The sequence below is a fragment of the Pelophylax lessonae genome (assembly GCF_965119305.1).
Source record: "Pelophylax lessonae genome assembly, chromosome: 1".
Taxonomy (NCBI): domain Eukaryota; kingdom Metazoa; phylum Chordata; class Amphibia; order Anura; family Ranidae; genus Pelophylax; species Pelophylax lessonae.
Genome location: NC_138768.1, coordinates 391,869,557 through 391,884,995, shown reverse-complemented (window position 1 = coordinate 391,884,995; position 15,439 = coordinate 391,869,557). Strand labels below are relative to the sequence as shown.

Below are 15,439 nucleotides of genomic sequence, written 5' to 3'. Positions count from 1 at the left end.
ACTCCAAATCTTGTCAGATTGCGTAGACATCTCCTGTACACAGCCCTCTCCAGATCACTCCATGGGTTCAGGTCTGGGCTTTGACTGTCCCATTCCAAAACTTTAATCCTCTTCTGGTGAAGCTGTTCATTTGTTGATTTGGATGTGTGCTTTGGGTCGTTGCTGAAAGATGAAGTTTCTCTTCATGTTCCGCTTTCCGCTTTCTAGCAGAAGCCTGAAGGTTTTATGCCAATATTGACTGGTATTTGGAACTGTTCATAATTCCCTCCACCTTGACTAAGGCCCAGCTGAAGAAAAACGGCACCAAAGCATGATGCTGCCATCACCATGCTTCACTGTGGGTATGGTGTTCTTTTGGTGATGAGTAGTGTTTTTTGCGCCAAACATATGTAGCAGGTTTTCCAGGCATTGGGCCTGATATGGGTCTGCCATGGTTACCGGTGACACCTTCACCGGTGACACCTTCAGCCCATTTAAGCGGAATACCCAAGTGTGAGAGTTGAGACAATGACCATTCTGGCTGTTATGATCGCGGGTATCAGATCCCTGCCCTTCTCACTAACTCGTGACAAAGAACCAGCCAATCTCATACCCTGCCGTCACTTACGTAACAATGCCACTCTCAGCTGCACCCTGCACAAATATTTTCCAGCTTTCGTGACCACAATCTAGGTGCCAGCAGGCTGAGAGCGATTGTCACCGGACTATTTAAGCAATTAACTCTTTCACTGCCACCACCCACTCGGGAAACTCTTAATTTTAGAAACACCAATTATGATTTTAGAATAATCGTCTGTAACACGCACTGTCACCACAGACAGGAATGTTCAGAGGATTTATTCTATACAGTAGCACTCGTCAAGAGACAGGTTCTTTGTTAGCTTGCATTAAGAGCTTAGGGACAAGGTTAACACTTTTCAAAATAAAGTCTAATAATAAAAAGGTTAAAATTGGTGCAAATAAAATATTTACAGAAAAAGGGTATTTCAAAGAAATAAAGACACAATTAAGCAATTAGAAAAATAAGGTAGAATTGAGAATTAAGAATACTTGCATTCAATGTCCTTGGGCTATCAGAGTTCAATAGCTGAGCCAGTTGTGATCGGTTCTCAAACTTGATGGATGTTTTTTCATGATGTTACCATGAGAACTGTATAACTGAGTTTGAGCCAGCTTTTTCTCTAGAATCAAAGGGGCGTTGATGGACACCCCTGACCAATTAAAACAGAGTGGCAATGGGCGGTCCTGGGTTTATGACAATTTCAGGACCTCCTCTGTGGACAGATTCATACTACGATTCATATCTCAAAAAATTTAATGGTTACATTCTTTAAACTGCTAGTTTATCATTCAGCATGTCATTTGGCATCAAGAGATACCAAACATGGATAACATTATCACACAGGGAATATCTTATCGCTATCTTCTATGTGTGATAGGATGGTCATGCATGGTCTTAATTCGATCAGTATGACATTTCTCATCCAAATATATACTTATTGTTAAGGTGTCATGTTCCTGTCTGCATTTATGAATCGTGTGTGTATTGTTATGTTTTTTAATGAACAGCTTGGTTGAGTGGTATTTATGGCACAGTTCTGGTCAGCCTTAATGGATTTGCTCAGTTTTACGACGGGCCTGGACGGAAGAACTGCCAGGATTCAATTAGTATAAGGCTCTTTTGAACTGTACAAGCAATGCATTCCATGAATTAATTAAGGAAGGGAGGGGGGGGAATATCACTGAGTATATCTGATATGCCAGACTGTCATGGGCGCTCGGAAAAAAATGGTTGCTTGCGACAGCTTTTAGTATATCCAGTCCAGCATATCATTACACCTCCCCCTCAGGTGGTTGCATGGGAGGGAACCGCCATTTCCCTCCTGATGCAACCAACCCCTGCGGGCTCGGCTTGTCATGACAAACCATCAGCATTGCCATGGGTGCTGCCTTTCTTATGCTGAATGGTGAAATCCTATTGCTGAAGAATTAAGCTCCACCAAAGTAGTTTGCCATTCTCCCCAGCAACACGATTTAGCCAGCTCAAGAGATTGTGATCGGTGATCACAGTGAAGTGCATCCATACAGGTACATCTGCAACTTCTGGAGGGCCCACGCGATCACAAGACACTCCTTTTCGATCATGGCATATGCTACTTCCCTAGGGAGCAGCTTCCGGCTCAGATATCTGGTAGGCCAGACTGTCATAGGCGCTCGGAACAAAATGGCTGCTTGCGAGAGCTTTTAGTATATCCAGTCCAGGATATCCTTACACCGGCATCTTTGGTTTGTTTGGTTTATTTGAATATGGGGATAGGAGAAGGGAATGAGTGGGATACTCCTCTGGCTCATCTAGGTACAACTGGGACACTACAGAAAAATGCCTGTTGGCGCTGTCTTGACGCCAGCTGGATGCCGACCAGCGCTTACTGACGCTTGAAAATTGCTTTATTACTGAACTGAGCTAGAACTTGACTTGTAACCCTCTGGTTAACGCAAAAGATCCTGGACTGTAGTGAGACTTGACTCTTAACACTCTGTTAAGCTCAAAAGTCCTGTGAACAGCTCCCTCCAGCCCTTCACTGACTGAGGTAGCTCCTTGTAACTGCTTGTGCTGCTGCAACTCAACATTGTACACTGCACGCGGTACACATGAACTCTTCAGGGCCCAACCGCTGGAGCCCCCTTTAACACTTAAGGGTCCTCTCGCTAGGCACCCCCTTTACTGCTAGCTAGCTCCTGGATCCCTGGCACCTTCACCGGAGCAGTCCCCTCTCAGCTAGGCAGACCCCCAGGGGCAGTTACAGTACTCACTTACTTGGAATGCTTTCCTGAAACTGGGCCCCCTCAACTCCGCTGGTCCTCGGCACACTGGATCCTCCCTGCAGCTCAGCTCAGCTCTCTATACCCTCAGGCAAGCAGCCCGAGGCACCCGATCCTTCTGACAGGAGGAGAGACAGCCGTACTCTCCCTCCTGGGACTCTGCTTCCCACCAAAGACACTGCGTCATGCTCCCCCCTCAAACTTAGACCCACTCCCAGAATCCTGTGTGGCAGAATCTGCCTTTCTGGGGTAGATACAAGCCTGAATGTGCCACTGATTGGGTTTCCCCCACTGCCCAATGAGAACCCTCTCATGGAGCCGGGGGGGAAACTCCCCAGTCTCAATAGCAACACCTGGGAGACACGAGAGCCCAGCTGAAAATCATGGCCCTGCTGTTTGGCAGCCAAGGCCCACTATACTTTTGCCTAGCACCTACCTTATAGGGTGCTACACATATCTTTTGGAATTATAGCCAAAAAGTTCAACCTTGGTTTCATCAGACCATAATACATTTCTTTGTAAGAAAAGGCTTCCGTCTTGCCACTCTACCCCATAGCCCAGACATATGAAGAATACGGGAGATTGTTGTCACATTTACCACACAGCCAGTACTTGCCAGATATTCCTGCAGCTCCTTTTAATGTTGCTGTAGGCCTCTTGGCAGCCTCACTGACCAGATTTATCTGGTCTTTTCATCAATTTTGGGGTCATGTCCAGTTCTTAGTAAAATCACTGTCGTGCCATATTTTCTCCAGTTGATGACTGTCTTCATTGTGTTCCATGGTATATCTAATGAATGGGAAATTCTTTTGTAGCCTTCTCCTGGCTGATACCTTTTAACAATGAGATCCCTCTGATGCTTTGGAAGCTCTCTGCGGACCATGGCTTTTGCTAGGATGCGACTAAGAAAATGTCAGGAAAGACCTACTAGAACTTGAACTTTATTTGGGGTTAATTAGAGGCACTTTAAATAATGACAGGTGTGTACTGACTCCTATTTAACATGAGTGTGAATGCGATTGCTTATTTCTGAACACAGCTACATCCCCAGTTGTAAGAGGGTGTGCACACTTATGCAACCACATTATTTTAGTTTTTTATTTTTACTTCCCCACCCTGAGATTTCAGTTTGTTTTTTGGTTGAGTTGTACAGTTTATAGGTCACATTATGAGTGGAAAATAAGTTATTTATCTTTGTCTCATTTTTTTACATCCCAGAAACCTGATATTTTAACAGGGGGGTGTAGACCTTTTATATCCACTGTATGTTGTGTTATTAGCCCTGCCCAGTTAACTTCTGTGAATTACTAACTCCCCTCACCCACCAGAGGAGGGGTAGACAACTCTGCCCCTTCATAGATTCAATACGGAGGTATTCATCCTGTACAATTGAATGTACAATGGAGGGAGAAATCGAATGTTATGCGATTTTCTCTCCAGGGCTAATTATTATTATTATTATTATTATTATTATTATTAAGGATTTCTATAGCGCCAGCAGTTTACGCAGCACTTTACAATATTCTTTATAGGTGGAATCAGGAAAACATTGTATTATGGGCACTTGATTAGACTCTCAATCTTAAGTATTTGCTTCCAATGACAATCAGCTACAGATTATCTAGTGGCCATAATAGTAATTTTCTGATTTCTCTCTGTTCTGCATGAATGGCAAACATTCAACCTGGAGAGAAAATAGTCTGGTAACATTTGCACAACTAATGTACACGCAGTCTTACAGGACGAATAGCTTTGTGATGTTTTTATAAATGCACCCCCATGTGCTATCCTACAACAGGAGAGGGTTACTGACAAGGCCATCAGGTATAAATAAAGGGCAAAAGCTTGAAAAAGGCAAAACTACAATAGCTACCTCCTCTAAGGACTCCTAAGCTGAAATAATTTGTGTTAAGCATATTAGAATGCCCTGGCTTTGTGGATTTTTGAGTACAAAAGATCGGAAGGTATGCGCGGCTGCTTGAGGTTTTTGTTTTTTATTTTTTTTTATTCATGGTGCAATGCAACACCAATGGATACAGACCCTTATAATATTTCAAGGGTATGTTAAGTGGTTTATACATGTTTTCATGCTTGATTATGCTAAGGATTATAAAAAAAAGAAATTTTGCATATAGGATGCAGTCTTCCATCCAACCGGCAGACACAATGTATGCAGCCCCAGATCATGCTTTTGGAGTATATTAAAAGTTTGTGTATGCACATGTGTAAATGCTCCAATTATAATTTTAATGTAACATTTCAGTATTCTGTACATATGAGCATAAGTATTTTGGCATTCTGGTTGTAGTATTCTATCATATTTACATCTGTGTTTCATTCTCTGTTTATATTTGAATGTGTTTCTTATGTTACAGGAAATGATGTATGTGTGGAATGGCTTCACAATAGTAGGGAAGAGGGCTGACCTCACAGAAAACCTCCTGGTTACAGTTGAAAAAGCAGAGACTGCTTTACAAAATGACAAAAGTAAGTTTGAATGTGTAACTAAGCATTTTATCAAGCTACAGAGTGGTCTAAGTTTACTTCTTCAACCATTAGTATATTTCCTGTGAATTTTCTCCATGATTTTGCATTGAACCTGCAAAAGAAGGGGAAGTGATGTGTTTTGGAAGGTTTGCAAGGATGCGTTTTTGTTTGCTTTCACATATTCCTTGTAGATATTCTATATTCTGTTGCTGTGAGTTCACCTTTTGGGTCAAGTCCTGCTTGAAGTACTGGAGCTGGAGAACACTGGTTAATTACCGTATTTATCGGCGTATAACACGCACTTTTTCCTCCTAAAAATGGAGGAAAAAGTAGCTGTGCGTGTTATACGCCGATATAAAAAAAAAAATGTCCAGAAAGCAGCACCGAGAGGTAGAAGGAGGCGGGCGGCGCCGAGAGTTAGAAGGGGGCGGGTGGCGCCGAGGAGAAGGAAGGACCCGCTGTCATCAGAAGTCCCGCCTCCTATGCCGACGTAAATCATAGGTGCCTGGACTTCCGATGAGAGCGCATCCTTCCTTCTCCTCGGCGCCGCCCGCCCCCTTCTACCTCTCAGCACTGCTTTCTGGAGATTTTTAGTGATGTGTAAAGTGGCGCTAGCGAGGCTGCATGTATGGGCACTGGCAAAGGCGGCATGTATGGGCACTGGCAAAGGCGGCATGTATTAGCACTGGCAAAGGCGGCATGTATTAGCACTGGCAAAGGCGGCATGTATGGGCACTGGCAAAGGCGGCATGTATGGGCACTGGCAAAGGCAGCATGTATGGGCACTGGCAAAGGCGGCATGTATGGGCACTGGCAAAGGCGGCATGTATGGGCACTGGCAAAGGCTGCATGTATGGGCACTGGCAAAGGCTGCATGTATGGGCACTGGCAAAGGCTGCATGTATGGGCACTGGCGAAGGCTGCAATTATGGGCACTGGCGATGGCGAGGCTGCATTTATAGGCGCTGGTGAGGCTGCATGTATGGGCACTGGCGAGGCTGCATGTATGGGCACTGGCAAAGGCTGCATGTATGGGCACTGGCAAAGGCTGCATGTATGGGCACTGGTGAAGGCTGCAATTATGGGCACTGGCGATGGCGAGGCTGCATTTATAGGCGCTGGCGAGGCTGCATGTATGGGCACTGGCAAAGGCTGCATGTATGGGCACTGGCAAAGGCTGCATGTATGGGCACTGGCGAAGGCTGCATGTATGGGCACTGGCGAAGGCTGCATGTATGGGCACTGGCGAAGGCTGCATGTATGGGCACTGGCGAAGGCTGCAATTATGGGCACTGGCGATGGCGAGGCTGCATTTATAGGCGCTGGTGAGGCTGCATGTATGGGCACTGGCGAGGCTGCATGTATGGGCACTGCACTGGCGAGGCTGCATTTAAGGACACTGGTAAGACTACATTTAATTTAAAAAATAATGTTCTGAGTTTAAAGCTGTTTATTTAAAATTTCAGCTTTTTTCCTGAAATTTCTGCCCTAAAATTTAGGTGCGTGTTATACGCCGACCATATTTTCCAAGGAACTATCCTTTTGAGGTAATAAGCAGTGGCAGCCCCCCTGTTCATTTTACATCCTAAAGTTAAAGTGGTTGTTAAGCCACTATATCATCTGTATACCATCTCAGCTGTTATATAATGCTATGTGTCCTAGTGTCTGTGCTGTATAAAAGAAAAAAAATGCCCATTTCTACCTTAGAGTACCTTACCTCCCTGTGCTCACTTGAGTCCTCAGCCCTCTCCTTTCCCGGGAGAAGGGGGGAAGAGGAGCAGAGAGCCAAGGAGTCACGTGAGCGCTGGGAGACGTTCTAAGATGAGGTAGAAATAGGCATTTTTTTTTATTCACTGTGAAACATAGCGTTATATAATGGTTGGGATGGTATACAGAGGATATTGTTTTATAGCAACAGGGGGGGGGGGGGGGGTGGGGGCAGCTGACAGGCAGGGAGGGGAGATTAATGAGGAGAGGCAGCGAATGACAGAGGCACGTAAACTGACCACGGTGCCAGGGCTCAGCAGCCATGATAAACCGTAGCTGTTTACAGAGGGGGGCAGAACCTGGCATGATTAGCCAGGTATTTCAGGTGATACGGTGGGCAAAATTACACAGCACAAGCACTGTGCTGTATAACATGCTTTAAGGGAACAGGATCTATTTTTATTTTTTATTTATTTTTTGGGGGGTAACAAACACTTTAAAGGTGGCTGAACATCAGGGAAAAGCTTTCTCGTGCATCCAATGTTAGATAATGTCATATCTTATGGAGTGTCCAGCCACTTTAATTATAGGGGTAGGAGATTTGTTTTCTTGAAGTACGTAGATGCCATAGTTTGCTTCTATTTATTACATGTTGTCCATACCTGCCTTTTTAAATGCATCCAACTGACTTTCTTTTTTTTTTTTTTGTAAGAAATTTTGTCAAAATGTATCTAAAAGTTTGTCTTTTTTTTCCCCTAAATAGATCCAAGCGAATACTATGGAGATGACCAGTGCCTTGTTCAGTTGCTAAAAGGTCTTTGCTTGAAACATCTGGGTAGATTATTACAAGCAGAGCTTTGTTTCAATCAAAACATACAGAGGTAAAAGCAACTACTTACAGTGGCTGCTCTTGGTGTATTTCAGTGATTCCTCCTACATTCTTGAGAAACAACATGCCAGTTACGGACACATGGTCCTTCTAGAAATTACTGGAATAGAGTGTTTTTCCCTCAATAGTTTGTAGATTAATGAATATATTTAAAAGTATATTTTTTAAAGAATTTATGAGCTGTTACTCAGTCCCCATCTATTTTTCTTTCTGATAAATCTACTGTAGGCTGACTAACTGGGTCTTATTGCATGTTGAATCATTTCCTGTGCTAGATTTAAACAAGATATCACACAGTCTTCAGTTACTCCCAGAAAGCAGAATATATAAAATTTTTCTGACCACACTAAGATGATGAAGGCTGATCTGTGATTGTTTATGCTTGTAATTGCTAATAATCTAGAACATTACAAGTATTTATGGTGTATACATTTTTATCTGCATTCTGATATCTGTCTTTTTTAATGTTTAAGTGAGAAGAGACTGAAGTATGACCACTATTTAATCCCATTTTCTTACTATGAATTGGGGCTATTATACAAGCAACAAGGAGACAAAGAAAAAGCCATACGGTTTATTGAAACTGCAAAGTGAGTACCTTTCTGTATTTTGTAAAATCCCACTGTTGTATGCAAAGGGTGTGTGATAAATGTTGGAAGTGTATGCCTGACTCCTGCATGGGCTGATTGTAAAAAAAAAAAAAAAGCTGACAACTAAAAAGTATGAGAAAAAAACAGCTTGGGGGTATCTCTTCCCCCCGTTTATTCCAGGCCCTTCACACCAAAATAAAAAAAGGTGCAAAATCCATACCAGACCCTTACCTGAGCATGCAGCCTGGCATGTCAGGAAGCTATACCAGGTTGCATGCCCTCAACATGGGGAGGTGGGTGCCTCTGTCTTCATGTTGATGGGGACAAGGGCCTCATCCCCACAACCGTGGCTGGTGGTTGTAGGGGTCTGCGGGCTTATTTGAATCTTGTTGCCCCCTTTAACCAGGGGGCGCCGAGACCTCGCCCCCCAATGTGAATGAGTATGGAGTACCCCTACCTATTCACCAAAAGTGTGTCAAAAATGGGGACAAGGTGCTTTGGGATGGGGGGTGGGGGCTGGGCAGAGCCCCCCTGCCTCAAAGCACCTACCCCCTATGTTGAAGGCATGTGGCGTGGTATGCATACCAGGCTGCATGCTCAGATAAGGGTCTGGTATGTCTTTTGGGGGGGGACCCTAACACCATTTTAATTTTTTTTAATTTTGGCATGGGGTTTCCCTTAAAATCCATACCAAACCTGATGGACTTGAGGGGGAACCCCACACTTCTTGCATGGCCAGCATACTCACTGTCATGTCGCCCACTGAGCATGTTTGGGATGTTCTAGATCAGCGAAAACGACAGCGTGTTCCAGGTCCTGCCAATATGCAGCAACTTCACACAGCCATTGAAGAGGATTGTACCAACATTTCAAAGGCCACATTCAACCTGATCAACTCTATGCAAAGGAGATGTTTTGCAGTGCATGAGTCAAATGGTGGTCACACCAGATACTGACTGGTTTTCGGACCCCCCCCCCCCCCAAGACCCCCCCAACATAGTAAAACTGCACATTTTAGAGTGGCCTTTTATTGTGGCCAGCCTAAGGCACACCTGTGCAATAATCATGCTGTCTAATCAGCATCTTGATATGGCACACCTGTGAGGTGGATAGATTATCTCAGCAAAGGAGAAGTGCTCACTAACACAGATTTAGACAGATTTGTGAACAACATTTGAGAGAAATAGGCCTTTTGTGTACATAGAAAAAGTCTTAGATCTTTGAGGTTTAGTTCATGAAAAATGGGGGCAAAAACAAGTGTTGGGTTTTATAATCCAGAGCGGCGAATGTGTTTCCTTTCCCCGCCTATTTTCATAGGAATGTCACTAAAGAGTGGGGACGACCAAAGCGTCCCCGTGGTGTTCCTAAGCACTTTACTAGCCATTACCCTTATGGGGAGTCCCTTCTTAAGAAGTGGACTGTGCCACCAGTGGTGGACCCTCCGGTTTCCAGATTAAACAAGGCAACCATGATTCCGATGGAAGAGTCCCCGGCCTTTAAGGATCCAGCTGACCCGAAGGCAGAGGCTATGGCCCACATTGTATACACTTTAGCGGATTCGGCAATGAGGCAGGTATTTACCATTGCTCTAGTGTCGCAAACTCTGACAGAGTGGGCTAAGCTCCTACGCCGTAACCTGGAGGGTGAACAACTCCTGCCTTTGTTGAGCTGGCGGACTAGCTGGTCCAGGGGTTGCAGTTTATCTGTGATGCCTCCTTGGATGCTGCTCCACTGATGGCTCGCCTCTCTGTTTTGGTGGTGGTCCTTCAGCGTGTCTTTTGGCTTAGATGTTAATCTGCGGACCAGACTTCTAAAAAGACCTTGACTGATCTTCCCTTTCAAGGAGATCTTCTGTTTGGAGCTACCCTGGATGACATCATTAAAGGTCTAACTGGGGGGGGGGGGGGGGAAAGAGTACCTTTCACAGGTTACTAAGGGTAAGGAACCTTATTGTAGACGTGGACCTTCCTTCTCAGCTCATAGGTAGTTTTTTTTTGTCCTTTACGGTCGACTGACAAGGCCTGGAAGCCTATCAGGACCTCTTCTGGCGGCTCCAAACAAACCTGGTCTGGCAAACCGAGAGCAGGCTTCTCCAGACCCATGGAAAATGCTCCTTCAGCATGAAGGAGCGCCCTCACCCGTATCAGGGGTGGGAGGAACATCTTCGCTGGTTTTTGGACCCGTGAACTTCCTTGGGGAAAGACAAGTGGGTCCACAAAGTTATTCGGTTCTTTACAAGATCGAGTTTCGCTCTTGTACCCTGGCAAGGTTTTTTTCCTTCCAACCTGCGCCTGTGTGCAGACCGGTTACAGGGTCTGTTTGGGGCAGTATAAGACCTGTTCCTTCAAGGGGTGATTGTCCCGGTTCCGACTTCAGAATGTTTTCAGGGTTTTTACTCAAACCTGTTCAGTTCCTAGGAAGGAAGGCAAAGTGGGTCCAATCCTGGACCTCAAGGCGCTGAACTGCTTTGTGTGGGTACAGAAGTCGACATCAAGGATGCTTACCTTCATATTCCAATATGTACCAGTCATCAGCGGTTTCTCCGCTTTGCTGTGGGAGAGGAGCATGATCAGTTTGTGGCGTTACCCTTTGGTCTCGCCTCAGCTCCTTGGGTCTTCACAAAAGTGTTGGCCCAGTGCTAGCTTTGCTATGCCAACGGGGGATCGCAGTTCTGGGTTACTTGGACGATCTCCATCTGCTCTGGTGGAGTACCTGGAGATCACAATACGAACTCTGCGGGAGTTCGACTGGATTCTGAATTTTCAGAAGTCTGCCCTGGTTCCATCTACAAAGCTGAACTATTTGGGCCTGACTCTGGACTCAGCCATAACCAGAGTGCTCCTTTCTCTGGACAAACTCCAAAAATTGCAGGCTGCAATTCGCCTCCTGCTGTCCAACAAATGGTCATCCCTCCGGACTTGCATGCGGGTGCCGGGCCTGATGGTAACTACCTTCGAGGTGGTTCCGTTTGCACAGTTCTATACGAGGTCCCTGCAAAGGGAAATTCTGACCAAGACAAGGACAAGACTCTGCAGTCTCTGGACAGTCAGATCTGACTGATTTGGGGAACAAAGGAGTCCTTAATATGGTGGATTTGCTCTCCGGCGGGGAAAATCCTTCCTCCCCTTGTATTGGAAAGTGGTCACCACCATTCTGCTCTGGGTATCTGTATGCTGGAAGAGTCCAGACTACCGATCAATGTCCTGGATACTCTGAGCGATCAGGCGATGTCTGGATCATTGGACGGATCGGTCTTCAGGGATGCCATGTGCGCATTCAGTCGGACAATGCCACGGCCGTGGCTTATGTCAATCACCAAGAGGGCACAAGAAGTGCCTAGCGGCTCTTCTGGTAGCCGGCATTCTAAGTTGGGCAGAACGGTTCGTTCCAGCCCTCTCCGCTGTGCACATTCCCGGGGTGGAAAATTGGCAGGTGGATTACCTCAGTGGGCAGGCGTTAGACCAAGGGAAGTGGTCCCTTCATCTGGAGGTGTTTCATCAGCTGTGTCTTCGGTGGGGCACTCCTGAGGTGGATCTTTTGGCATCTCGACTCAACCGAAAAGGTGCAGAGGTTTGTGGCTCGGTTGAGGGATCCTCTGGCCAACACCACAGACGCTCTGGTGGCCCCATGAGGTTAGTATCGTCTGATTTATGCCTTTTCTCCTCTTAAGCTTCTGCCAAGACTTCTATGCAGGATCGTGGCAGAAGGGATTCTGGTCATCTTATTGGCTCCGGACTGGTCTCGCTGGGTTTGGTATGCCGATATGGTGCGGCTAGTCACCGATGTTCCTTGGAAGCTTCCTCTCAGGAAGGATCTGCTGTCCCAAGGACCAATCTTCCATCCTGCTTTAGTCGCTGGCTTTGACGCCTTGGCTGTTGAATGCCAGGTGCTAAAGGATAGCGGTTTATCTGAGTTGGTTATTCCTACGCTGTTAAAAGCTAGGAAATCTACTTCTAGGAAGATCTACCATCGTACGTGGAAGATGTACATTGCGTGGTGTGAGCCTCTGGGGTTCATCCTCGCTCCTTCTTGGTGGCTTGGATCTCAGCCTTCCTTCAATGGGGGAATTGAACAGAAATTGGCCTTGAGTACCATCAAAGGGCAATGTCTTGGCGGTCTTTTTCCAACGACCTTTGGCCACACCCTCCCTGGTACGTACTTTTCTGCAGGGTGTGTGACATTGGTTCCTCCAGTGCGGGCTCAGTTGTCGCCTTGGGATCTTAATTTGGTGCTTTCAGCTCTACAGAAACCTCCCTTTGAAAATATTATGGAGGTTCACCTGCTTACGCTGTCCAAGAAGGTGGCCTTTTTGGTGGCCATCACCTCTGCGTGCAGAACCGGTGGCGTTATTCTGTAGTTCACCTTATCTGGTGATTCACAATGATAAGGTGGTGCTTTGCCTCTGTCCGTCGTTCCTTCCTAAGGTGGTCTCTGACTTCTGTTTGAATGAAGACATTGTGTTGCCTTCCCTGTGTCCCAGGCCTGAACATCCAAAGGAAATTACCTTGCATGCCTTGGATGTGGTCCGGGCAATTAGGGTATACCTGGCAGCTATGGATTCTTTCAGGAAGTCAGACTCTCTATTTGTGTTTACGGGTGGACCTCGCAAAGGGTTGTCTGCTTCCTCTGCAACCATTTCCAGATGGATCAGACAGACGGTGGTTCAGGCCTATTCCATCAGGGGTCAGGTTCCTCCTTTCCCTGTCAAGGCGCACTCTACTAGGGCGCTTAGTGCCTCTTGGGCCTTCCGTCATCAAGCGTCAGTGACTCAGGTTTGCAAGCCAGCGACCCGGTTGTCGGTGCACACTTTTTACAATTTTTTTTTTAAAGTGATTGTGTTGGCATCTGCGCATGATTCTTTTGGCTGCAAGGTTTTGCAGGCTGCTGTTGAGAGGACCTGATCCTCTTTGAGGGTGCATGGTTTTCTTCAAGTGGGCTCCAGTTGTTTTGCTCGAGCCCCTGCTGCCTGGTTGGCTAATGTTTAGCCTTGGGAATCTTTTGCGGTTTCCCACCCCTTATGTTTAACACTTCTTTGGGACCTGCCAATGGTCAAGAATGACAGGAGCTGTGTCCGTCAATGAACGAAAGAGAAAATGGGATTTTTGACTTACCGTAAAATCCATTTCTCTGATGTTCATTGACGGACACAGCACCCACCCCTCTGAATTTATAATTCTCCTGACACTGCTTGTAACAAAACAGAGTGACTATAGCAGGGAGAGGGAGTATACCCCCTGGGACTGCCCATGGGTGTAGCCAGAAGTTTTTTTCTGCCTAAGTGTCCTTCTCCTGAAGGGTGCAGTTTAACCCAATGGTCAAGAATGACAGGAGCTGTGTCCGTCAATGAACATCAGAGAAATGGATTTTACGGGAAGTCAAAAATCCCATTTCTCTATCGTCTATCCTAGGTCTATCCTAGGTTTCCTGCTGGGACTCCGGTCTCAGTTTATTTATTTTAAGAATATTTTACTTTTATTTCTCTTTGCTTGCTAGCTAGTGTTCAGGGAAGAATTTTCCTGGTGATCTGCAAGCAACGATGCTGGCTGGGGCTTCGCACTGGATAATCTAGATCCTTATGGTCCCCCCAGTCTGGCCTACCAGAGTGAGCAGGTTATAGTTCCGACCTAGGCCTAGCCACGACGGTCCCTCTTATCCGGAGGGGGACAAGCCTGCGAGCGGATGCCTCGCCGGGATGCGGTGACCTGGAACATCCTGAGTCGCAGCGTACCCCTCGACTGGCTGCACCCCCACTTCGGGTGGGAGGCAGTCTGCCCGGAGAAGAACCCACACGGTCCATGGTATGGTGAGTAAATGTACACCTTTTTGCCCCTGCTGGCCTTGGGGGGGATGTGGGCCCTCTCCTGGGGATAATGGGATTTATGCCACCCAAAAGATCCCCCTGACCTGCCCGGTCTGTGTGTTCTTCCCTGTCCCTGCGGTGGCTGTGTGTCTGGAGCGCCCTGGCACTCTGGGGGGTGTGACATGGTACCTTGGGCTTGCTGGTACCTGTTGTGGTTCCTGAGGCCTTCATATGTCGGTCCCTAGCTGCATGGTTCGTCCTGGGCCCCGCCATCTTAAGTGTGGGCAATGTGATTTTTTTTTTTTTTTCCCCCCCCATAGACTTGTATGGGGCAGCCATTTTCTCTGTAGCTTCCTACTGTTTTGCAAAAAATTTCAGAGGAAATTTTTATTGGGTTTTCAGACATAACAAATGACAATAAGCACCTATAGGAGTTGCGGTCGCAGCCGCCATACCAATAAGGTTAAATATCAGAAAACTTGACCTGAACAGCGGTGGACCTAACTAGGTCAAACTAGGAGTTTTTTTTTTTTCAAATTCTTTATTAAGTCGAAGCATAGTACAAACAAGTGTCACACTCCTCAAAACTTGGAAAGATAGATCAACATAAACATACCTTTCGTAAATATGAAGAAAAAATAGGGGAAAACAGGAAATGCATTCAATTCAATGGCATCGAGAAAGTAGTGTATAATACCAACATGGGTCCATAATCAGAGAACACTTCCATCTATTGGCAACTTTATAGCCAAGGTTTGTAAGAGTCTATAAACAATATTGCTGCGCCAAGTGAAAAAAAAATATATATAAATAAATATGCTTATATAGCTTAAATCAGAAAGCAACTCAATGCTAATAAATCGACTCAAATGACAGTGAAAATCAGTGATAATTGCAGTCCCAATGGTGAAAATTTATAAGTTCACTTATAAATTTTCACCATTGGGACTGCAATTATCACTGATTTTCACTGTCATTTGAGTCATTTATTAGCATTGAGTTGCTTTCTGATTTAAGCTATATAAGCATATTTATTTATATATATTTTTTCTACTTGGCGCAGCAATATTGTTTATAGATTCATCACTGGTGTTTTGTGTTCAGCACTGATTGTTTGCAGCCTTGTGTGCACCATTTTATGTT

General features: G+C 45.7%; 1 protein-coding gene across 2 annotated transcripts in view; it reads left to right on the top strand.

Moving 5' to 3' along the window:
- TTC39B (tetratricopeptide repeat domain 39B) overlaps positions 1-15,439 on the top strand; it is a 251,040-nt gene that overhangs the window by 219,040 nt on the left and 16,561 nt on the right. For both annotated transcript variants that reach the window (XM_082269292.1, XM_082269293.1), the window contains 3 exons: positions 5,199-5,310; positions 7,781-7,898; positions 8,380-8,496. In XM_082269292.1, coding sequence (XP_082125418.1) covers positions 5,199-5,310; positions 7,781-7,898; positions 8,380-8,496 — 347 coding nt within the window. The remainder of the gene's footprint in view (positions 1-5,198; positions 5,311-7,780; positions 7,899-8,379; positions 8,497-15,439) is intronic.